The 26,350-nt window shown below is 34.6% G+C and overlaps 1 protein-coding gene across 1 annotated transcript in view; it reads right to left on the reverse strand.

Moving 5' to 3' along the window:
* The window catches only part of LOC127726118 (prolyl 4-hydroxylase subunit alpha-1-like), a 44,079-nt gene extending 26,344 nt beyond the window's left edge, over positions 1-17,735 (reverse strand). Inside the window, exons 1-2 of the mRNA XM_052233439.1 lie at positions 17,722-17,735; positions 17,283-17,397 (exon numbers count right to left, since the gene is read on the reverse strand). Coding sequence (XP_052089399.1) covers positions 17,283-17,397; positions 17,722-17,735 — 129 coding nt within the window. The remainder of the gene's footprint in view (positions 1-17,282; positions 17,398-17,721) is intronic.
* Positions 17,736-26,350: the final 8,615 nt, after the last annotated feature.

Below are 26,350 nucleotides of genomic sequence, written 5' to 3' on the forward strand. Positions count from 1 at the left end.
ATCCAGTTGACTGAGCATATTCTTATCACATATAGAGTTACGAGTAGCTGTATCCTAATGTTGAGAATAACAGAGGTCATGATAATAGGCAGCTTGATCGACCCTATTGATAGGTATAGACCAAGATTTTGGAGTTCCATCAGCATTTAATCTTTTTTTCAGTTTGGTACCAGGTCCTGTGAAATTATGTCCTTGAAGATGCATCTCCACAGGTAGATTGTTAATCAATTTGTTCATGAAACCACGTAGTTTTCATGAACTGAGATTTCTTCGATCCACATACAGCACAGGTTCCACCCCGCCGTCGTCGTCCATTGCTAGTGATAACATCGTAGGGATTCTTCGTCTCTGTATTCCTCTTACATTTCAAACAATAGATTGTCATTTTATTTAAATAAATGAACGTTGAAGATATTTCTTACAATGAAACTACTGCAGGTAGAAGCAATCACTTCCTTCTCCCCCAGCGATTGATCCGAGGTCTGATCATTGGGAAATCAGATTGTTGTAAAACCACGTTGATGAACAACCTGCTCCTTTGACCAGGTGGTTAGATTATGATCGTTTGCATTTCTTTGGAAAATCACTCCATCAACCTATCTTTCAACTTTTGGAAAAAGCACTAAAGAAAGGTCACTCAAAAGATGATATACTTGAACTATTATCCATCAAAGGCAAATGTTCTTCATCACTGATTGATGTGGTTGGTACACTACCCCCTCCGAGGCATCGTAGTGGTAAAGGCGAGTGACAATTTTCAAAAAGACGCTTAGTTAACGACTTTAATGCACCCACCTAACATACGGCTATATTATATATCATTCGAAAGCTTATTACCTGTACTTTCATTTTTGCCCGGTCGTCAATAATTCGTACGTTGCAATGTTCGTTAAATCAAGGTCAAAGGTCTAAACTGAGCATTCCAAATGTTTGCTATAATTACACAAAATGCCATTTTCAGGTACTTGTATGGCATTTTATTCCCTAAAATTGATCTAAACCTTTTAAAACAGATAACCATGATTTCAAATCAAGTGCAAACTTAAATGTTGATTGCGCTATATTAACAAAAAATTACATTTCTTAAAAAAACTTCCAAAAATGATAAAATTGCAATAAAATCTAAATGTTTTCTGAATTTTGAATAGTTGTATGTCAAAAATAGAATAGATTTGTTGTTTATGGACCGAGGGAATTTTTTCATCATTTTAAACTGCAATTAATATGATGTAGGTCCCGATGCAGCCTTCTAATGAAGCTTTTGTAGTTGCCCCCCAAAAAACACCATCTGCAAATGGGGATCATTCAGCTTTTTTTTTGCTAGATAATATTGCTAATATCGGCAGATAATGATCAACCATATTTAAAAAAAGGTTATGGAAGAACTTAAAGGAACAAAAGAAGTATATTTGGTAAAAATTAGTTTCCCGATTTGAAAAGACATGTTACGAAGATTATGCTCGTTCAATGTTCGAAAGAAAACTGTCTGTTTCAATGTCAAATTCGGCGAATTCCTTTTAATGTTAATCCATTATAATATACTTTGTTAGTTGTTTTATTAAATATGACTGAAAATTAATAATTCAGATTAATTAAGATTGAATAACCTTCATGAACAACTGTAATCACCATACTGGTTTATGTATTGTTCACACAATTCGGTATAGTGTTTTAAGAAGATTTGTTTGTCTGTCCTACTTTTTCGCAATTGTCATGCTGTCATCGTCATGCCATGTTTTTCTTCGACCATGGTTTGAGACTGCCTCCATATTATTTTATCCCTTCTTTCAATCAAAGAAAAGAAAACCATAAATTTCAAAGCTGAGCGAAAAAAGACAACAGAACTTAGAACTAAGATATTGATGCAAAAAATAAGTAAGTAAAACAACATAAATTACCGAACTCCAAGTGAAATTTCAAAACAGAAAGTTTCTTATCACATTCAAAACCAAAAGCTGAAACACATCAAACTATTGGAAAACAGTTGTGATATACCTCGTAGTTCTCTCTCCATATCTATCTATCTTTATATGATATAGCGGAAATGTAGGAATCATCTTGTCCTTACGTCCTTTTTTCTTTTGTTCTTTCTATTCACATATCCATATGTTAGTCTCAAAATTGTAATGAGCAATATTCCTTCGACATTGCTTGGCAGAATTATGGAAGTTCAAAGTGCACATATGGAGGTTATACGTGAAGGAATTTGTATCATAATAGACATATTCAAATAGCGCTAAAACAGTAATCGCTTTAAATTTACCAGAACATACCTGCTTTCAAGCTTTCTCATTAAGTTAACCCTAATCTTATTAAAATGTAGTTCTCTGATTTCGTTATTCTCGTGCGATATATGAGCATGCGAGTCGTGATTGATCTTAATTTTAGTCAGATTGTTTTAACCCATGTTTTTAACACTTATACATAACATTTTGTACGTTTTTTCATGTCAAATTATATCACTTATTATTGTTGTGAGATCTTCGCACCATTAGAAACTTGAACCGAAAAATATGAAAATAAAGTGAGAAAATCGCAAAAAGTCGCTGTCAGATCAATAACAGAGGGCTCAGTGCACAATAAATATCCACGAACATAATTTTTAGATCAGATGACATAAAACCAATTAAAAAACTGGATAAATTCAACCACAATTTTTTCATTTCTCACAATTGTATAGATATTTTAGAATAAAATAACTTCATTTTAACCATATGTATTCTTAATATACATGTACAATCTTTAATATGCCAATGATCAACCTATACTTAATAGATGATCTACTAAAATAGTAGATCGTGCTCTTTTTTTTAAATGCCTAAAATGAAAATATTATGTGGCAAATCTACATTGAAATTTTAATGCAAAATCATGTCCAATTAAATTTGAAATAAAATTGGTTCAAATGCATTTATATTTTTGTTTCTATTAAGAAACGTTACTTGTAACATTTAGCTGAAGTAAACATCAACATTAACACTGCTGTGTTTGGTTAGAGGTTGCCTACTTTTACAAAAGGTGATCAATGCTGATTGGTATACTTGTGTTGTGACACCTACACAGTAACTTCGTCCTTGATACTAATAGCTATAACTAATGTATTGTTGATGGGGATTGCCAGTTTTTCCTTCCGAAGGTCGGTGATTCCTTGGGCAATCCATGGGCCTAAACCATTTAAAACTGATCGCCGCAAAATACTTTAGAAGCCAAAAGTGCTAAACCGAAAATTACGTCAAACACCAACAATCAATCAATCATCTTTATATTAAAATGTATTTATATATAAACTATTCAAGGAGTAAATTTGATTAATGGAAATGTATGTATTGTTATTGCGAATTGCTAGATTTCCCAATTCAAAAATTAATGTAAGTAAATATAATTGCGAGGGTCTCAATTTAATTACAAGAAATTACGTAGTTGGATAGGATTAAATATATTGGCGAGGCATGAAGAACATTTCAGTGGCTAGCTTATAATAGTTTTCACTTCCTCATTCAATGCAAGATGCAGTATAAGCAACCAAGAAAACATACAAATATTTAAATATTGAATTATCAAAGTTTCGCTCAAAAACTTTTCCCTAAATCCACGAATTTTCTGTGTATTCTATCCTTTAACATTTTTGCACTTTTAAAATTTGTGTTTTTCAACATAATATCGACTACATACAAATTGTTTTAACAAAGAACAGCTAAAAAGGCTATTTTCTTGCAGATGGTGGTATTTTGGGCAACTGCATGGTTGTTTTAATTGGCTGTTTAACTATATAACAAGAAGCGTAATTGCAGTAATTTAATGATGTTATTTGGTTTTATGGTATATAACAGTTGAATCACAGACATAAAATTTGATTTTCATGCATTTTTGTCATTTTCAATGGAATTTCTGGAAAACAGCGCTATTTATTAAAAATCCGACATAAATATTTCAAAGTGCTTTTGATAAGTTACTATTAACATCTGTTCTAACAGATTTCCATATGTCCATACAAGATATCATTATTCAGAAGACAGAATATGCAAAAAATGCTGACTTCTTGTAAAATCAGAAGTTGTCCGTCTTTGACCTTTCGTTGTGATTTGACAGAAACTGCACCATACGAATGTTAGACGACCGGGCATAAAAGGTAGTGCAGATGATGTGCTTTCGAATGGTATATGATTTAGCCGTATGTTAGGTGGGTGCATTAAAAATAAAATTTTATGGTTAATGTCACTCGTCTAGTATCGACGCATTCTTTTTCGAGCAATGTGGAGATGTACCAGACCCTCGAGAGCTTGATGCCAACCGTAAAAACTTGATGGTGTTTGATGATTTGATGTTGAGCAAACAGAACAAGTGTGAGGACTATTATGTTCGAGGTAGACATAATAATATCGACTGTTTTTACTTGTGCCAACACTATTTCAAACTTCCACGCCAGTCAATCCGAGAGAATGCTAATTTAAAATGTCTTTTCCAACAGGACCCAAAGAATCTCCAGCATATTCACAGCGACCACTGTTCAGACCTCACTTTCGAGAAGTTTAAAAACATTATGCAACCGCTGCTGGTCTGAAACCCATGGATTTGTCACCATTGATCTCACAAGCACCAAAGGGAATTGAAAATACCGATGTAAATTAGAAGAGTTCTATGTTATCTAATTATAAAAGATGGATTGTTACATATATTATGATCAAGAGTTCCTGGAGTATGCATTTTCAGAGATTGAGAAGGAAATGGAGCTGGAGTTTGGCCCTATGAGTCCTAATAAACCGAAGAGATATGAATGGCCATGCAAATGTAAATTTGATTGGGACCCGTTCAAGATGGGAAGAATGTGTTACAAGTGCGGTCGCATTATATTTGCCCCGTGCTTCAACCATAATGATCTGTGGGACACCGGTGATAGACATCATGGAAGGTTTTAACGCCCTCGACAACCCCAATGCTCAGCCAAAACGAATCGCGGTCATCAATGTGTTCATCCATGTCAACCGAACGAAGAATTATACCTAAGACACCTGAAGCTTTCAAAGAGAGTACTAGTAACCTACTCGTTACCCCCATTGTTTCAACAACTTTTCAAACGCTAAATGAGAGATATCCTTCCAAACGCTATAAGGTGTTTGGAAAAACGTCTATAAACGCTATGAAGCGTTTCTTCAAACGCTATGGGGCGTTTCTTCAAACGCTATGTGGCGTTTCTTCAAACGATATGGGCGTTTCTTCAAACGCTAGTAAATAAATGGCGTTTATAAAGATTATCAACCCTAGACAGCGTGAGGATTTAGCTCGAGAACACCAGGATGTAAAGAACAGCATCAAAGCTAGCAACTTACAGCATCGACAAGACAAACAAGGATGGAATCGTGATCTCAACAAGTTTTTTAAACCAGTTGTAAAAGCACAGGAGATATCCGTTTCCCAAATCGCGAAGACAATTGAAGACCTCCCAATAATCCAACCTATACCTCCACCCCCTGATCCATTACCTACCAAACCGGCTCCAGTTCCTACCTATGGGCCTCAAGCGGAGAAGTATCTTCACATCATGACAACGAATGATGTTGACCATGTTTTTGGGCTAAGATCCGAAACAGTAAATTTTACATTGGGAATGCACCCGTTACCATTGAAGGAGATGACATTTTTGTAGATGGGGAGTGATACAAAGGAACGCTTGGATTGTGGGAACTCATGATCAAGAAACGTCCTGAAACATACGAGCCAGATGACTTGGACGCCTACGAAGACATCCTGAAAATGTCAAATGCAATGTATAAAAATTACGATCCAGCGTCTGGATCCAAATCAAGTGGGGGTTTCAAATGAAAAGGTATTGTGTCGTATATCTATAAGGAAAATAAAAAGGGTAGTGGGCTACACACTGAGTTCCTACCATCAGACCTTGATCAGCTTTTGGATCGACTAGAATTGTGTAAGGCTTCCTATCGTGCTGGGAACAATGGTGTACGCAACGCTATACTCGACGCAATGAAAAAGGGTGGATTCATCAATAATAGGGAGTACGTACAGATCCATCGTAGCCTATAAATAAATATACAATGCCGTTAATGAGAAAACACGGTTATCGTCGAAAATATGTGTACGGTGGGAGGGGTTTGTTTGACACTATCGCCAGTTTGGCTGGACGCATGTTTAGTTCATCTGCCGTGAAAACCATGGGAAGTAAGGCTATGACTACTGCCACCAATGCAGCTCTAAAAGGTGTTGAAAAAGGTTCCTCCATAGTTGTTAACCATGTTGTTGATAAAATGTCCAAAAAGAAGAAGAAATCTATACCTGTGACAAAAACCTCTTAGCAATAAGCCCGATTAAACAACATCATCTAAGGCGGTGGTATTGCAACCATTCATGATTTCGTCCAGCGTTATAAATAAATACATAATGTCTGAAATACTTAGCATCACGGAAGGTTTATCTTTCGATGAAAGTATCCGGGAGTATCAAGTGCATGAATACGAGCCACAATCAGGTGCCCATTTAAACGGAGATGGGGTAATAAAAATCAACCTTGAAACCCAGGATCTCTTTGTTCATCCTTCTGAAAGTTATCTCCTCATTGAAGGGCGACTTCAAAAGAATGATGGAACAGCTTATGCCGATGGGGATTTGGTAACGCTTGTGAACAATGGTATCCTGTATCTTTTCAAAAGCATCGGTTACAAACTATCTGGGAGGGAAATCGAAAACTTGAATGATCCAGGTGTATCCACCACCATGTTGACATTATTGACGTATCCCGATGATTTTAGCAAATCGCAGGGTCTCAACCAGTTATGGTTCAAGGATTCAACAGCTGTTGCTGAAGCAAAAAACAGTGGCTTTGCAGCTAGACATGGATACATCATTACAAAACCTGCAAACAAAGGAACGTTTTCATTTACCATACCGTTGAAACACATCTTCGGTTTCGCGCAGGACTATAACAAAATTGTATATGGATTCAAACATGAATTAACACTCGTGCGTGACTCTGATGCAAACGCGGTGTTTAGGGCAGCAGCAGTTAATGATGTGGCAAAGGTTGTCCTGAGTAAACTATCTTGGTTCGTGCCTCATGTTCTTCCTTCTGATGAAAGCAAATTGAAACTATACAAAACAATCCAGAGCAAGGCTAAACTCAACTGTGGTTTCGGTATGAGACATTGCGATTCCATATCCGTTCTTGAGAATACACATTTCAGTTGGCGATTATCTGCTGCAAGTGGTATCGAAAAACCCAGATGGATCATTGTTGCCTTTCAAACCGACAAGAGTAATGATCAAACTCCGAATGCAGCCGTGTTTGATCACTGTCGATTGAGAAACATCCACGTCACCCTCAATACACAACGATATCCAGCGGTAGATTTCAATGCTGCCTTCACCCAATGTAGAGTATCTAGATTATACAAAGAAGCATCCGATTTTCGCAAGAAATTCTTCAACATGGATCATCTCATCAGCAACAGTAATATCAACTCATCCGACTTTTCAGACCTGTATCCCCTGTTCGTCATTGATGTGAGTCACCAGTCTGAAAATCTGAAAGAGTCAGTCGTTGACATTCAGATTAGGTCTGAATTCGAGCGTAATGTTCCTACAAACACAGAAGCTTTCGCACTGGTCATTTCTGATCGGGTCCTACAGTTCGATTCTGATGGGTAAAGATGAATGTCGTGTCCTAGTAAGAAATAAATGGATAACAATATGTTACAAAGCATTGCTAATAATACAGCACCAAAGCATGGATTCTCATTCATCGTGTCTGGAAATAACAATAGAATTGACACCCGGTTCAATCCACCCCTACACTTAAAGGATGGCAAAAGTTATGAGATGGCTCTAGTAAACTTGGAGACTTACTATTCTTTCCCAAACATTCATGCAGGAAATAATTCCTTTCGTTATTCCAATGATAATGGCCAAACATGGTTTCCAGTTGCGTTGAACACTGGTTCTTACAATATCGAAGACATCAACGGCGTGTTGCAAAGACAACTACGTCTCAACAAACATACTCACAAAATTATCATCGGTGCCAATCACAGCATATTGAGGGCAACACTCACCTTAGCCAGAATCTATCAAGTAAACTTCAACGTGGATTATAGCATCAATACAGTATTTGGATTCAATCGAAGAATCTATGCGTCTGACAGGACTACAGACGGTTACACAGAATGTGAGAACATTGTAAACATCATTAGCATCAACAGCATTCTAATCAACAGCGATGTCATCAGTGGAAGCTACGTGAACGGATCACAACAATCTACCATCTACACTTTCTTCCCAAACGTTTCACCTGGTATGAAAATCATTCAAAATCCTAAAAACTTAGTATATTTACCTGTGACGATGAGAACAATCAATCGCATGAGCACTTATCTGACGGATCAAGATAGAGTTCCAGTCGATATCAGAGGTGAACGTTTGACCATACGCTTTCATTTTCGTGAGGTATAAATAAATGACTTATCACGAACATGGTTTGAACTTGACAAAAAGTCAAGCTGATAAAGTAAAACGGGCTGCCAAAAAAGGTTGTCTAGTCTCCATTCGTTTGTCTCACGCAAACCTGCAAGCAAGGCGAACACAAGATGTGGCTCACCTCTCGGCAGGTTTAAAAGATTACCAAGCTTCTCCAGAAAGGTACTGGTGGTATGAATCTGGACCTGAGTGCCGCCCAAATGAAGGAAAACATGCAAAAAGTAAGTGGATTCCTACCCATGTTGGCAGGGCTGGCAATGAGGGCACTTCCCATGATAGCTTAGACCATTCTACCCGCCTTGGGTGTTGGAGCCTTTAGCGGTCTGGGTGGTGTAGCCGTCAACAAGGCCTTAGGGTCTGGATTGTACCTGAAACGTGGTGGGTGTGTTTGTACCGTGAAACTTAGTGCAACGGTCTCTACCTCAAACCCTCAAATGCCCGGATCACCTATGGTGATGGAACCTACTTGAAGTGTGGTCAGCAATTCCACGACGGAGCCGGTCTGATCTTAGGTGCTAACAGCCCCTTCAAAAACATTCCCCTCCTCGGTATGCTCCTATAAATAAATGGATGAAGTTGACTCTGGAAAGCCATCCTACAGAGAGACAAAAATCGACTCAACCGAAAAAGAATTGGAGTCTGAAATCCTCAAAAATTTCCGAACATTGAAAACCTATAACAGATTTGGTAAGGTTGTTTCCATTGCATTGGCAACCTGTTCACTAACGAATGTCATTTTACAGCTGACGCACTTGGTACAGCTGCAACTGGAATAGGAGCTGTCGCGGGCATTCCTTTGGGTTCATTAGCCTTAATCAACTCTACCGTAATAGTGGCGTTAACGGTGCTATCAAAACGTCTCTACAAGAAACGGAAAAAACATGAAGACACCATACATTTAGCCAGAACTTATAGATCTAAGATTGAAGATAAGATCAGTAAGGCATTGGAAGATGGTGTTGTCAATGATGCTGAATTTGCAACCATTGTCAAATGCTTGTCTTTTTACTATGAGGAAAAACAACAATTGCGACAACCATCGACCACTTTTAGTGAAGACCTTAATGCGCATGCGCCGTAAAAAACGTCACACATCATTCCTTATTTCACGATGTGTCCCGTTCCGCTTCACGTCACGATGTGCTACGTTTCAAGCAGAACAAAAACTTTCTAATCCGGCAGAAATGTCGAATTGGAAAATATTTTGTACCCCACCCACCCCATTTTTTTTTGACTTACTTTCTCACAAGGTTGCAAGAGAAGTACTCCTGCTTGGTCTTTTTGCTGACTTCTAAGCCTGTACTTCTCACGAATGCTCCTTCAAAGGGTTCCTTCTCTCTGTTCAGTATACTGGAGGCCCACACCCTTGTCGTTTCTCCTTCTCTGTTTTTAAAGGTGAGGATTTTACTCCACCCATACAACCCAGCTACTTGTTCCACCTCCAGGATTTTATAGATCTCCCCGGTTGGAAGTTCCTTCCATTTTAGGATTACCTGGATCTGCTTCTTGACCTTTTCCTCGAAAACATTATCATTAATAAAATTGTTGTCTACGATTTTTGGACTTTTGAGTTCCTCCATCTTTTGTACGAAAGCCATATTTTGTTTCTACCCTTAGGATTACATCCCCTTTAAGGTGTCTCTACAATTGTTTACAAAAAGCAATATTCTTGTTTCTACCCTTAGACTAATTGGGATGCTGGTCCGTTTACATTGTAAAAATCTAGAGTTGGATTTGTGCTAAATTTCCCCTTGAAAATGGAAAGTGGTGTAGAATCGGCCTTTTTCACTACTGAAAAATAACATTTCACGGCAACAATTAATGTGTCGATAAAGAGAACGAATTCTACAATTATATAAAATTCTGTAAAACAATCATTGTATAGGTAAATATTATTAAGGTCATCCAAAAGAGCGATTAGACTGATAACAACATACTAATTCAATTTCATGCAATTAGGTTTTAATGCTAAAAGGTTTAGAAGGAAGAATTTTATGTCTGCTTATTAAGATTAATTCTGCGAATTGTTTTTGTCTGCAAAAACATCATAGAGAGAGATGAAGAGAATGACAATTAATTAAATAAAATGGAGAATGGAAATGGAGAATGTGTCAAAGAGCAGAAAAGGGTGCGTCTAAACACGACTAAGGACTCCTTAGTGCACTAAGGACTTATAATATGCCACTAAGGACTAAAAGGGGTGCTTTACCATGTAAACAAATTTCATATCATGGTAGAGATTGATATTTAATGCATGAATTCAAATTTAATCAATAAAAAAATCGCAAATGATAATTGAACAATGTTCATTTCGGGGCCATATATAGCTGACTTTGCGGTATGGGCTTTTCACATTGTTGAAGGCCGTACGGTGACCTACAGTTGTTAATTTCTGTGTCATTTGGTCTCTTGTGGAGAGTTGTCTCATTGGCAATTATACCACATCTTCTTTTTTATATTAGGCACGTGCCTGTTTTTCTTTGATTTTACAGAAAATCACTGAACCATAAGACACGTGTCAAATTACATAACTGATTACACGATTACCTTAAAAAAATGAAAAATAATTATTTGCATAAGAAACTAACCCAGACATTATATATATTTACCATAAAAATATTTTTTTTAATTTGTTTAAAATCATTTAATATTCATCGGTTAATAATTAAATGAAAAAATATAGAAAATTGTTAAGTGTTTTTTAAGGAAGGAAAAAAATTTGTCCAGAGAAAAATAGCCCCTCCCCTATGAATGATCATTACCTTAGTGGGGGCTTGAATTTGGAGACCGATTGCGAGGCCTTACTGCCATAAACAATAGATGACGAACAGCAAACAGTGGATACAACATTTAATATGTATGAAAGACGACGACGGACACAAAATGATTGCACTGAATAATTTCAACTACCACATGACACCCTATGAATTTATTTACATACTTGAACTTGTATAAGGAATATACACAAATTCAGTATGTTTACTGTACAAACAAACAACAGACACCAAGTGATGGATACAATTGTGGCTTATATTGTTTAATTCATTTTTACTGAGAGCAAAATTTGATTGATTGATTATTGGTTGCTTAAACGTCCAGTGGCAAAAATTCCATGCATATTCAGGACGAGAAGTTGTTTCAGAAGTACATTATAAAGTATCAGGTATCACAAATGTTACAATTTTCTCATTATTTGGTATTTGTTATTTTCTTAGCTATTTTTAATTGATTTGTACGAATCATATTTTTCTGACAAAATTATATCTTTTGCTTTAAATTAACACATACGATTCTGATAATATAAGGAACATTGTAACTCAAGTAAAAAAAAAAAAGGATTATGATTGTTTAATCAGTTGTTATGTAAGTTCGCTCGTGTCAATCGGATCACTGATTTTCGGCAATATTAAGGAAAAACCGGCACTTTCCAAATATTGTTCAACTACTCATTTATTGGTGGTTCCTTTTCCATAAAAATTTGATTTATGTATTGAAAATCTATCTCTACCATAATATGAAAACAGTATACAAGTAGCACCACCCCTTCTAGTCCTCAGTGGCATATTATAAGTCCTTAGTGCACTAAAGAGTCCCTAGCAGTGTTTAGACGTACCGGCAGAAAACAGCCGAAGGCCACCAATAGGTCTTCAACACAGCGAGAAAATCCCGCACCCGAAGGCGTGTTCCAGCAGGCCCCTAAACAAAAATGTATTTTAGTTCAGTGATGATGGACGTCATACTAAACTTTGAAACATGCAAATATTTCATAAATTTCTGAACGTAAACAAATAATAAAAAATTAGTTAAGGTTACAAATTAAGGCAGATAAAAAAAAGGGGTTGGTCCTGGGGGTTGGAACACCCTTTTTTGACGATTAATGCTTTTGAATGGGGACATATGGTTTGAAACACCCCTTTTATCCTGGGTTGAGAACCCTCTTTTTAAAAATGGCTGGAAAAGCCACTCTTTAAAATGTAGCAATTTATAAATATTTTTTTTTTATCTTAATATAATATTAAGTAGAATTTTAAAAATCGATGAGTTTTATAATTTGACAAAACTCATTGATATTGGAAAAACACTAAACGATATACGACAATTAATTTATTCAAGACATGGAATGTTTAGTAAAATTGTCGAACAATCAACACGGAAAGCGAGATATCTAAAATTTATATACCCTTATATATTTTCATTATCATACATCAATTTTAAATGCAATTCCAAATAAAATGGCTTTGAAAATCGTGTATTAAGCGCTTATCGTTCATTCGTCAATGAATCATTCACCGTGCGTGTATCGTGCGTGTATCATTCATAATTCATCGTGCGTGTATTGTGTGTTCATCATTCATCGTGCGTGTATTGTGTGTTCATCATTCATCGTGCATCGTGCGTGTATCGTGCGATCATCATTCATCATTCATTTTTCGTTAATCCTCCGTGTAACGCTCATCGCTCATCGTGCGTGTATCGTGCATTCATCGTGCATTCACCGTGCGTGTACCGTGAAAGCGTGTATCGTGCGTGTGGTCAGTTTGAATTGTTGAAGGTCTGTATCTATTGATGTAAGCCCTTTTTGATTTTCATAAATTTCTAACATGACATTGAGAAGTAATTGAACTTTATTCTTTGAAAATGTGACAGGCGTATCATGCGCTTATAACGCAGCTGTTTATTGAAGGTGGCATGCATATGGTTGCCTATAATTTCTTACATACATTTTATTTGAATTTAAGGGAATAGTTGTTATTTATATAAACAAATCCTACGTCGATATATTACATGTACAACAATCAGACACCAACCCACGCCAAACTGGACGTAATTGAAAGACATCTAGAGGTCAATATACAGTCTCGAACAATAGACAAAATAAGGAAAAATATAGCGAATTTTGGAGAAGAATTATTATTACATGTATTCGCAAGATTTAAAATATATCGTTTAAAATTTTTTGAGCTTTAAGTTCCACCTACCATTTTAGAAAACTGGGATTTCAGGGCGGCTAGTCTAGAAGAGGGGTATTTCATGGGTTGTAGATATGGAATCTTATTTCATTATGAAGTCAGATTTGAACATCAACTTGAGGAATGAAGGTCAAGTAAAGACCGAATGTCAGTTTTAGTCTTATATATGTACGTCAATTTTAGTCTTATATATGTATACACATATTATTGATTCAGTGGTGATGGTAAATAGACACTGACAAGTCTTAGATAACATTTTATAGTTTTGAATGTTTCTTCATCAGTTAACTAAAATTAGGTGGAGGTATGTTCTTATTTCCGACAGAGGGTGGCAATCAACCTATATCAATTTGTGCACGAAACGATTGATACTTGCTAGATACTGAATTATTTTACCACAAATTTGTTTTAACCGGTGTATATACTTTAATTACGATAATAAAATTCATGTCTTTTTCATGACTTCTGATCCAACCATGTAGTATGGCGTGTTTGTGAGATATGGGTTTGGCCGATGGATATTCATGAAGGACCTGTAGTACAAAGTATATCACTGGATTGAGCTCTTTGTTTAAGTTTATTTCTTTGAGTTCAATTCATTGTTATGCAATTCATTCTTTGTGAAATAAAGATTTGACAGACAATTCTCGTGTACAAGGAATTGTCAAAGTAGTATCCATTCAATGTACAATGTAAGAAGTATCAAATAGGGAGATAAAAGCATTTTATTTAGATTTGAATCAAACATTTTTTGTCCATTAGCCAAATTTAAAAAAAGCACAAATTTACCAAACAATGCTACTCGTGCTACTAGCAATGTGATGCTAGGTTGTTTTGTTACACTTTATTTTTATGCATCTGTACTGCCCACTGACGACTCAGTCCCGAATGTAAATGGTCATTCAGTATGTTAAAAAAAGAGACCAAAATTCATAAGGCCTATCTGGTCTAATTGATTTCTAAAATTGTATTTCATTGTACATGTTCAACATTTATCATTCATTTGTTTATTTCTTAATTTGTGTGAATTAACAGTAATTGTTAATTACAACACTTTCATGCCACAACAAAACTGCCTTACTGTAATGGTATCACTTATATTTGTATCCATATAACATGTATAACGAAAAAAATTGAAAAGAGAATAATTTTGCAATACCTTTTTCATATTGAATATTATAACTTTTTAGATATTTAGACATATTAAGTAGATGTTCATATCCACTTGAAATTCTATCAGATGACTTCTGTAGTAGCTATGAGTCTTTGAAGCATGCTCACAAAGATTCTTTTGTTGATATCATTTTCATATTGGTTAAAACTTTTTTTTGCTTTGACTAGCTTTGGAGTAGATATTTTCGAAGAATTAATAAAAATAACACAGATGTTTACCTTCTAGCTCATCTAGCCCCAAGCATCATGTCGGGCATTGTCATTACTAAAAACCATTAAATGTCTTCTAATCTGAGAAACAGTTTCGACATTTAAACGAAATCTTTAACTAATGATACTGACGATCCACCACAAAGTAACATATATAGAACCATACAAAAAGTAAGCAAATACATGTTCTCAGATACCATCTCCCATATAAAAAAATCACATCATGAACAAATCAACCTAATATGTGTTCCTCTCCAAGTTACAAAATGTATCCAAAATCAAAGATGTGGAACATATTCTATCATAATCATTTGGTAAAAAATGCAATTAGTGTCTCTTCCATGCCAGTCTTGAACAAAAAACAAACTAAATATTAAATAAACAACACTCCTAATACTCAGGTTGACTGTCATTGTGCAACAGAGTTAATAATATAGAACCCTATGGGCAAAACATAGAACCCCATTTGTCATAAAACACTGTCAAACGTCCAAACATACTATCCACACTGCTCTGTGTCCACACTTGTACTATCAGAAAATAAAGGTTTGCGAAAAAGACAAATAATTATGAAGACTAATCTGATATACGGAAACTTACATAAAATATTTACAAAAATAAAAGTATGATTTTTCATCAGAAAATCATAATACATAAACAATCTTTTGTTAAGTATAAATTTATATAGATGTGATAAAATGTTTTTAAATATCAATATCTATGTATTCTTATCAAATGTAATTTTAATCTTAATCATAGCTCTGATGAACTTGCAAAAAAGGCTAGAAAAGTAGAAAAGTAATGTTTATCATTAAATCATATTAAGGTTCCTTAAAGAGTTCTAGTATACATGTTTAAGTGTTAGTTTAATTAACACCATGGTACATGCTAGCAACCTACAAATCAGAAATCACTATTAGGCTACTTTCATGGATAGATATGAATCTCTATATCCCACAGATCAACTATCATCTTGATTTTACGGATCAATTATATCTTGTTTTGAAACAAACATTACTTATCTTTAACAACAGATATTCTAGTACATCAAGTAACACGAAAACATGCATCAACTTTGGCAGTGAAGAAATAAATAAATTATTGCTATCCTAGAAATGAAAATAAAGATCCAAAGTTAATTATATCATGTAAGTATTATATTGACTTTCATTTTACTTCCCCGACTATATTTCAAGACATAAATACTAGTAATATTTAGGGCCCTTTATAGCTTGCTGTTCGGTGTGAGCCAATGCTACGTGTTGAATTCCGTACCTTGACCTATAATGGTTTACTTTTATAAATTGTAACTTGGATGGAGAGTTGTCTCATTGGCACTCATACCACATCTTCCTATATCTATATAAAGACAATCGATGAATGCTCTATTATATGAGACATTCATGCTATCAAAGAATCTACAAATGTATGTAAAATAAAACACGTTGCAAAGGAAGCTCATGGATTGCAAAAACATACACCAAAATAAAACACTACAAACTGAAATAATTCATATTAAGTAAAATTCCTTAAATGTTTTGAAAAATCGTGATAACAAATATTCGAGAAAATAGATAATGAATTATAGTAAACTTCTAATATATAAAACATTGAAACGTAAATTTTTCTACAAAAAAGTCTGATGTGGAACGAATTTTCTTACCGATTTATTTTACTATAAGAATTTTAGAAGATGTTGTAAAAAAAAAATTCAGTTGTCGTTATAGTGATCAATATGAGCCATATGCATAATAGCAATATTTGTGGTCTGGTGGACTATTACAGTGATTCGTAAATATTAAGAACCTACTTGCACTTATGTATACAAAAACAAATGCCAACAAAACATGTAACAATTTAATATCAAGGAACCTTGATATCACAATGTTAACACAGCATTAAAACACTTTAACTTATTAATTAACAATGAGAAAGTCAGCGTCTCTAACACAAGTCTGTGTATAATTATGTATGTTTGCAATGTTTTATAATTATAGAACAACTCCGTGTGTTTTAAGGAACGTAACTCCATTACTAACTATTTTAAATATTACACACCCACTGACCGTGTATTTTAACCAATGACATTCCTAGAATTGTATAGGAGTAAGATAGGTAACGTTCCTAAGACTAATAGTTTCCGATTTATGACCACTTACAATATGCCTGGAATCTTCTAAGGGAATTATATCCCTTATAAAGAGTGCAGCTCGAAATTCCAAATGTTTTCCATTATTCTCTTTTTTCTAACTAATACAATTTCCGAGGTCATTCCAAGAAAATTTCTAAAGTGAAGGAGACCGTGACCGTTACTTTTGTGAACATCTGGTGTCAAGTAGACCAATGATGAAGACCTTAAGTACCTTCGATTTCGGGTGTTGATATGTTTTGAAGATATCTAAAATACAGCAGTATTATCTGCCATTTATTAATGTTAAAACTTACCTGATATGCCTCGGTACTGCTAAATAAAGATCTATCTGTTGTGTCTAACCCGGTTATAAGGTGAATGCGGTGCGTTACTCTTCTTGCAACTGAATCTGTCGACCAAACCCATCCACTAATAATTCATAATCAAATATTCAGTACTTAATAATGAATTTTCTTTTAGTGGGAAAACTTACAAAACTGTCATTTTTCACATTTTGAGCATGCATTACATGTAAGAAATTACGTTGGTGCATGTATTTGGAATTTTATAAGTACATGTATTAAAGTCGTATGAAACTTCAAATCAAAAAAAAAGTTGAATATGTTTTATATACTTGAATGGCTAAATTTACTATAAAACAAGTATGCGCGAACTTTCTTGTAAAAGAAAATCCTTTGTATTATCAAAATCTTCATAAATATACGGCAATTGAATTATTGTTTTCCCGTATACTAATTCGCCGACATTTTCCCGTATGCAGTGACCTTAACTGCGAGACCTCTCGTTGTAACTTCGGCCACCACACAGCGCAAGTGCGAGGGGGGAAACCGTGATGAAGTTGGAAGGTAATACTAATAGCTGATTTTTAAAGAACACATTGAATACATTATATCAATCAACAAGTGCTAAGGAACAGTTTAATTAACAAATGGGAACACATGGAAAATATAATTAAAGTATATAATGGATCTTTTAAGTCATTTATTTGTCACGTTTTCCACGTGCTTTGTGTTGATTGTTTATCAATGTCACAATCCGGTAAACTTCGGCAACAAACTCGAAAGTTAAGTAGCTTTTGATCAACAATCACTGAATGAAATAGTATTTGTCGTTTATACGTTAACGATTCGTAATAAATGTAAAACAAAACATACATACAGGACTTTGTTTAGTATGTATGCATGCATTGGTTCATTAATGTCGATACCATTAGAAGTAAAGGTAGGAAAAACTGACAATCCTTGTCAATTAAGATTGGAGTCTAGCGCACCTGGCACGTTCGGGGTTTGTACTCACAACCTCAGTGTTGATAGGCTAGTGATACAGTAGTTGAACTACTTAGACCATTCGGCCACCGAAGCCCCTCAAGTGAATGAATGCATGAAGATAGCTGAAAATGGTAAATTCGAGTATTTATAGAAAATGTGCATAGAGTTGACAGTTCTGCCCCACAAGTTTAAGGGAAATCTTAGGCTAGCCAGTTCAGTAAAAGTTAGAAATAAAATTAAAAGGAACACCTAAACATGGATCGTGATGTTTGACCTTTGATCCCTTTAAATTATCAGTCCAGTTAAAAAGAGAAACTGGTCAAACCGGAGTATGGTTAAACGTTGATATAAGAAAAGAGATTTACATGTACCTGAAAAGTAGTGAAACAAAATTGAAAGTGTAGAAAATGATGACCATACCAGAAAGAGAGCAGAAGCTCACAGAAAGGTTCGACTGAAATTCGACCAAACAAATTTTCAAGTTGACAGAAGTTACAACCATCAACTCTTATAGAATTTGTATATAAAGAAGTGCAACGGAAAATATGAATCATGTAAAATTTTAGTCCTGGGTCGGGAAGGAGAAGGGATTAAGGCCTGAGCGTGGGACAAAATAAAACAAACAATTAGATTGAATGTCAAAGACGAGGGGGAACAAATTCAAAGTAACAACCATGGGATTAATATATCTAAGAATACTGGACTTAAGTAATTTCACTTTAAATTGACCCGAAACCATGTTAAAATAGAACCCAATAACTGACATCATTTCTTTCCAAGGGAATTTTATGTCTTGGAAAAAAAAACTTGTGCAGGTGTATTAGCTTTGAGTTGTGGATGAAGTAATTTTTTCACTAAATGTAGTTGAATCATAGTAAAAATTTAACCATTTAACAACACCAACGAACTTATATTCATTAATACATGTTTCCTATTCTCTAATGCACTGCTCTTTTTATTTTTCATTTGAAATCGGTATGTTCTTTGTATTCGTATAGTATTTGATTTTTAATTTATTTGTTACTAACATGCCTTGATATTAATGTAAATGCTCTACTACCTATTTAATTGATTGTGGCTAATGAACTTAAAGGTATACACGAAATAACTCATATTCCACATAATGAATTTATATTCATTAATACATGTTTCCTATTCTCTCATGCACTGCTCTTTTTATTTTTCATTTGAAATCGGTATGTTCTTTGTATTCGTATAGTATTTGATTTTTAATTTATTTGTTACTAACATGCCTTGATATTAATGTAAATGCTCTACTACCTATTTAATTGATTGTGGCTAATGAACTTTAAGGTATACACGAAATAACTCATATTCTGTTACAGCTGTGATAAGAGTGCTTGTAGTTAATATGATGAACAGCGATTTAAATGACCTTATATATTTTGCTACATTTTTAGAAAACTCGATCGTACTTTTGTATTCCAAGGTCCAACCCCTGTTCAGCGGATTTAATTTTAGATTCTAGATACAATTGCTTTCCGGAATCAATGTTGTCCAAATATTTACTATCTAGAGAAACGTTTTTGAAAGGACTATTTGGATATAAATTTATTCTAGTTACTTGATAGAATTGTCTACCATTAATAGAGTCCAGACCTAACAGTTTTTATTGATGGCATCCCCTCCCAATACACTTAAGACACCAAGTCCCAAAGTAGGTAAAACATTTTGAAAACATTGGTATTGCAGCAGACGCGAGACCCGCTTGCATGGGTAAAAATCCATCTTCCTTTTTTAACTGTTTTGAACTGAGATTTAATACCAGACAAATTGCAATGTGATTAACGGAAACTAGTTGGATAACTTTTTTTAGCGGCTCCTGCATACGAAGTATATATCTCCCAGTTGATACGATATTCCAGGGCTTGTATTTCCTTTGATGATTTCCTTAATAGAGGGTTGTTGCTCAAAAGTAAGCTATTAAACCAAGAGTTCTAAGTGGTGAAGTTGAAATCATCCCTTCGTCAATTTTACGGACGCCATCATAAGTTGGTTGATCGTTATGGAATATCCGTTTCACAGATGACGACGGATATGTTCCAATGGTCATAACTACAATCCCGATCCCTTTTCCCCTAATATGACCTACCGAATTAGATTTATAACCGGGTTTGTACTAACATGAACAACACGACGGCTGCCACATGAGGAGCAGGATTTGCCTTCACTTCCGGAGCACATGAGATCACCCCCAGATTTTGGTGGGGTTCGTGTTGCTCAGTCTTTGGTTGTCTATGTTGTGTTTTGTGTACTGTAGTTTGTCTGTTTGTCTCTTTCTTTTTTTACCATGGCGGTGTCAGTTTATTTTCGACTTGTGAGTTTGAATGTCCCTTTGGTATTCTTAGCCTCTCTTTTAGCATCATACAGTGAAATGTTCACCCTCTGAGATCGATAGGATATCCATCTTATAAATGAGTGATCATGCGCCTGATAGTTTTAAACGTGACTGATAAACAAACAAAGTTTCGTGATATTGAAAAATTGTCATATCAGGTGAAACAACTGGAAAGAAAATGTAGGTATTTTTAAATGCAAATTTGTATTTAGTTTTGTTTGACGCCCAATTGACAGATCTATTTGATTGTCCCCTTACTAAAAGAACACAGAAGTGAAAATTTCACTTCTTTACAGGTAAATTGTTTTGATCCATTTACATAACTACCACTGATGATTTCACTGTTGACTACAATGCTGTTTAGACTGATATTGTTTGTAGCCGTCTGTTGTATTGTTGTATATGTGTTGGTTCGTTTTTCAAATCTCACCAATGTGTTGATAATGTTGTTTACATTAAAGTCTACGAGAAAGCTTTTTGATAAGGTTAGAGTCACGGTTAGAGTTTTGAGATTGGCACCAATGATGATCTTCGTTGATGTTTTTCTTTTCAGTTGTAGATGTTGTTAAATGTTCTTGTTGATTTCTCAGTACTTTAGTGTAAAATGAAAAGATGATCAAATCCTTACTTTCGTCCTGCGAATTGTTGATGCTGTTATTTTGCACAGGAATGTTTGGGAAAGTGGGAAAGAGAAGTTAGTCACCAGGTTTTACTAGAGCCATCTCATAACGTTTGCTGTCTTTCAAGTTGATAGATGGATTGAAACGAGTATTGATCTGGCTATTGTTTCTTGAGACGACAAATGAAAACCCTGGTTGAGGGTCTGTATTGTAAGCAGTCTTTTTGTAATTAACTGTCCATTTGATTCAAACCTCTGAACTCTGTCAGAGATCACAAGTGCACATGCTCTGGTGTTTGCAGGAGCATTGCGCTCAGATTCAGCTCTGTTTTGAATATCAACCATGGATTCCCTAAACTTTTCAGACTATTTACTAATATCAACAACAGATAGAGGATACAACTCTATAAAGTTTGAAAGGTTACTATTTCTATTGCTAATGAGTTATTTCATATTATAAAAACTTTGCGAAAGTCAGATGCGTCTTTGTATAATCTAGACACCTTACATTGAGTAAAGGCAGCATTAAAATACAACTGGATAGCGATGTGCATTGAGAGCAGCATGTATTTTTTCTCAGTCTACAGTTACCATAAGTTGCATAATAAACGAGATGTAAAAGATACCAAAGAGATATGCAAACTCATAAGTCGATGACAAATTGACAACGCCATGGCCAAAAATGAGAAACGGCTAAAAGTCATAAATAAAGGCAACAGTAGTATACCGCTGTTCGAAATTCATAAATCGATTGAGAAAAAACAAATCCGGGTTACAAACTAAAACTGAGGGAAGCACATCAAATATAAGAGGAGAACAAAGACACCACAGAAACACTAAAATGCAACACACACAGAAATGAACTATAAGATAACAATAGCCATTTTCCTGACTTGGTCGGTTGAACCTGGTTTTGTGGCTAGCCAAACCTCCCGCTTTAATGGCAATGTTAAATATAACACTAAAATGACAACATTACCTGATAGGACTACAATACAAATAAATGGAAGAACATACAGGACAGAGAATCACACACAAATAAACAAAACATTAGAACATTACGACAAGCTAATAGAACACAGCATGAAAAACTAAAGACTGAGCAACACAAACCCCACCAAAAATCGGGGGTGATCTCAGATGCTCTAAACGGAAACCAGATCCTGCTCCTCATGTGTTATTAGTCGTGTTGCTCAGGTAACAATACACCGTTAGGACAAAACAAAAGAAATTGGCAGTCATTATATTTAACTACAGCTTTCTAACAAATTAAGCTTGCTGTTTGTGTCATGTATGTACATATGTATGGAAACTGCATCTTCCATAGATTTGATTACCAATAGTTAAAATGGTGAAATATAACCTTTTAGTTGTAACAATGGCAATAATCTGATTTATTATATACAAAATATTGCAAAAAGGGGGGTTAAAATGTCACTAGTGTACCCAAATTTAGTCTAAGGTAAAATTTCAATCCATTTGATTGATAACTTGTCTGAAACCATCGACATTTATCTATAAAGAAATTAAATATGCATTTAACCTGATTTTTACATAGAATTGCATCAAAATATTCGAGCGAAAACAATGTGTATGCCAGAGTTTCGTCTACAAAAGATTCATCATTGACGCTTGAATAACAAAAAAATTGTTGGCTTTGTAATGAGTTAATCAATTCTATTTGTAGTCTTCCTTCTTTAAAGAAAGAATTCTCAGAAAGGATGGACTAATAGATCCCGTGTTTCAATTTTGATACATATTCCTGCAATATGCCTGTTAAAGGGAGCTCAGGATTGCGGTTTGTATTTCTGATGACTTTCACCAAAAGTCAAACTTTCGGTTTTTCTAAATATTTTAGACATTTATTTATTTATAGTAGTTGACAACGTCTTGTTTTAAAGGCGCTTCTGTTTTAAGAAGCAGTTAATACATGTATATTGACTACATGATTGGCTTTTTGTTCCACACTTTTCAAAGCTGCACTATTGGAGGCATTCACTGCTTTACTTCCTAACATTTTTGTGGCAGTATTGGTAAATGGCCGACTGATAAAAATATAAATAGTCTAAAGAAGACCACTATCTTCAGGAACATGTTTGCTGATAACCACGTTTTGAAATTAATAGAACTTTCTTATCCATAGTATGTGACGGTGAACCATAGCATAGTCCTGGTTGACAATCCATCCCTGGCGTTTCATTTCACCAGAATGGTAACAATGTCATTGTTCACCCCTTTGCTGCCAGTTTTATAGAATGCTCTGCAGATGTCTAATATATCCACTAAATTGTTTAAGCCAGAAGGCAGAAACACGATTTATAATTCGCTACTATGTGTGTCACTTTCTGTAACTCTTTACAATTTTGGAGTTTTGGAGAGAATCGAGTGACCTTTGTAAATGGCTTCATTATCCTTCAAAATGTCCCAATAACTCATTAAGTATTCAGGTTTATACGACTCCAAATCAGGGTATTAACAAAGAATTCCTAAACTCCCAATTTCCCTTTGTGTAACACACCATTCACCAAAAATATAATTTACTTATCAATATTTTGCATAATTTTAAATGTCGTACACCGTTCATTCACACCATTCCCGATCGCACGTTACACCATTACACCATTCCCCTTACACCATACACCATACACCTTCTACCATTGCTCCATATGCCATACACCATTACACCATACACGTTTTTTTGGGAAGTTTACACCATCCAAGGGCTGTATATTGCGCCTCAACCACATGTTTAAATATTTTGGTGAGACTTCGAGTTAATCCAATAATATCTATTCGGTATTTTTAGTTTCTTATTAGGATTTGTTAGGATGTTTTGCTTATCATCAGACTTGGGGTAATTGTAATTGTAATCATTAATTATCTGTAATTAATTACAACTTTTCAAGTAATCATTATAATCATTAATTAGCCAAAAATCTGATTACATGTAATTTAATTCAACCAATTACTTTTCGAAATACCTTGTAATCCTGATAACCTTTAGATTACATTCTGATTAAATTGAAAAAAAATCTCAAATTGTGTTTTTGGTCAATATGTCATGTCTTAAATGAACCTTTTTATTATTCATATTTAATAAATATATAACTTGTTAATATAATGTTGTTTAATGTAAGCATGTTAAAATATTATAAAATATGGATATACATGTAATTGATACCAACAAAATGTTATTTTAATTACTTTTTTAAGTGACTTGTGTATTAATTAAACTCACTGGCATAGAAATTTAGTTTCTTACATTTACAAACCTTAATTCAAGTCAAAATAATTCAGAGAATAATGACGATAAAATGTAATGGGCCATTACAAGTGACAAATGTTCATGTATATATGTTGTGAATATTTGTGGTTAATCTCACAGATGCGGTTTGAAGTTAATATTTAATAACATATCAAATAATAACTTTCTCACAAAGTAAGATGTAATCATGATTACTTGCTTATGTAATCATTAATTTAATTAGTTACTTTGAGAAATGATGTAATCATTAATTTGATTTAATCGTACAATTTACACAGTAATTGTAATTTAATCAATTACATTGAAAGTAATCAGACCCATCTCTGCTTGGCATCATGCATTTTTATGCAAGTGCATTACGCCGTTTTAGATGAGAAATTTTTATTATAGTCTTTTATTTATAGAGTGAATGCTGTTGAACACTGTTGAACACCCCTAACCTTTTGAAAAATCCTTGGTAGTTTTAACAAATATATCAAGAACAAATCTTCTGGTTACGGGGTCATCTTTAAGTGTCTTAGGCATTGGTCTCCATTCGGATGACATGTGCGACTGAATGGTGTCCCTGAGATGATTTTACATTACAATGAGCCTGTATATTCTTCTTATAATTATACCTTTTTTTTATTATTACACCATGAATCATGATTATATTTTTTGCTGATGTTTTCAGCATAGCACTTGATACAGATACTTTTTTGGGGTTCACATTTACACACACAAACACTCACACACACATTACACTCACCCACCTGTTTGAATTAAAGAAGCTTTGCCCACTTAACTATACATCATTGATAGCAAATCTATTTCAAGTCATTTATTTTATCCCTACAATAACACATTTCTTCCCATTTCTTTTTCATCCATCTGAGATGATGTTATTTGGAGCGTTTTTTTACACCTATCTTCCCTTACTGTCTTAGGCATTGGTCTCCATTCGGTTGACATGTGCAAGTGAATGGTGCCCCTGAGATGTTTTTACACTAAAATGAGGCTGAGCAATTTTCACACCTATCTTTCCTATGTGGTATAAATATCCCCAATGTGAATTCTGTTACTGATTCAGATTTGAATTTTAACTGTTATTCAAATCATCTTTTTAGTTCTCCTTATTTATCTTATACTTTGTGCAAGTCATCTTATTTGCATCTATAATTTCCATTTGATTTGAGGCTAGATACACAAATAGTAACACACAAATATGGTTTGGACCAGCATCTATTGCACAGTCGACCAAACTCTTTCTGGGTGATATCACTACAGTGGTCTCGATCAACATGATCTAGATTCTTGGCGTCTTATTGGAAAAACAAATAATAACGGTGTTTTCCCGTATGGTGTGCCGGGCAGTTTGTGAGAGATATAGCGATTTGACATTGTTGTGGTGTCGTCCTTGAACATAGAACACTATTCGGGACAAGTTTGCCAAATTCCCTGCGTGTAAAAATTGACACATTAATTTTCTTTGATACAGAAAAATGAGGTTATGGACATAAATGGCATTGGCTCCTTGATAATTGTCTTAACTTTTTTATGGTTTAGCACCACTGTTGGAGGAGTTATGCCACTTTTTTGACAAATTTCCTTTGACGGAAAACTACTTTTTCTTTGGGGAAAATTTTTATTTCCTCAAGTGAATTAGTTTTCCCTTAGGAAATGTCTTGCAATACCTTTTTCTCAGATGAAATTTCTTGCTTCAAAACTTCCCTCAGGGAAATCTGGATAGACAAAATTTCCCTTTAGGAAAACTTTTTATACATGATAATTCCCAAAGGGAAATAATTATACGTCATATTTTCCTCAAAGGAAATTTGAATTTCCCTTTGGAAATTAAGAAAAAAACATTT

Source organism: Mytilus californianus, unplaced genomic scaffold, assembly GCF_021869535.1.
Source record: "Mytilus californianus isolate M0D057914Y unplaced genomic scaffold, xbMytCali1.0.p SCAF_16, whole genome shotgun sequence".
NCBI classification, from domain to species: Eukaryota; Metazoa; Mollusca; class Bivalvia; order Mytilida; family Mytilidae; genus Mytilus; species Mytilus californianus.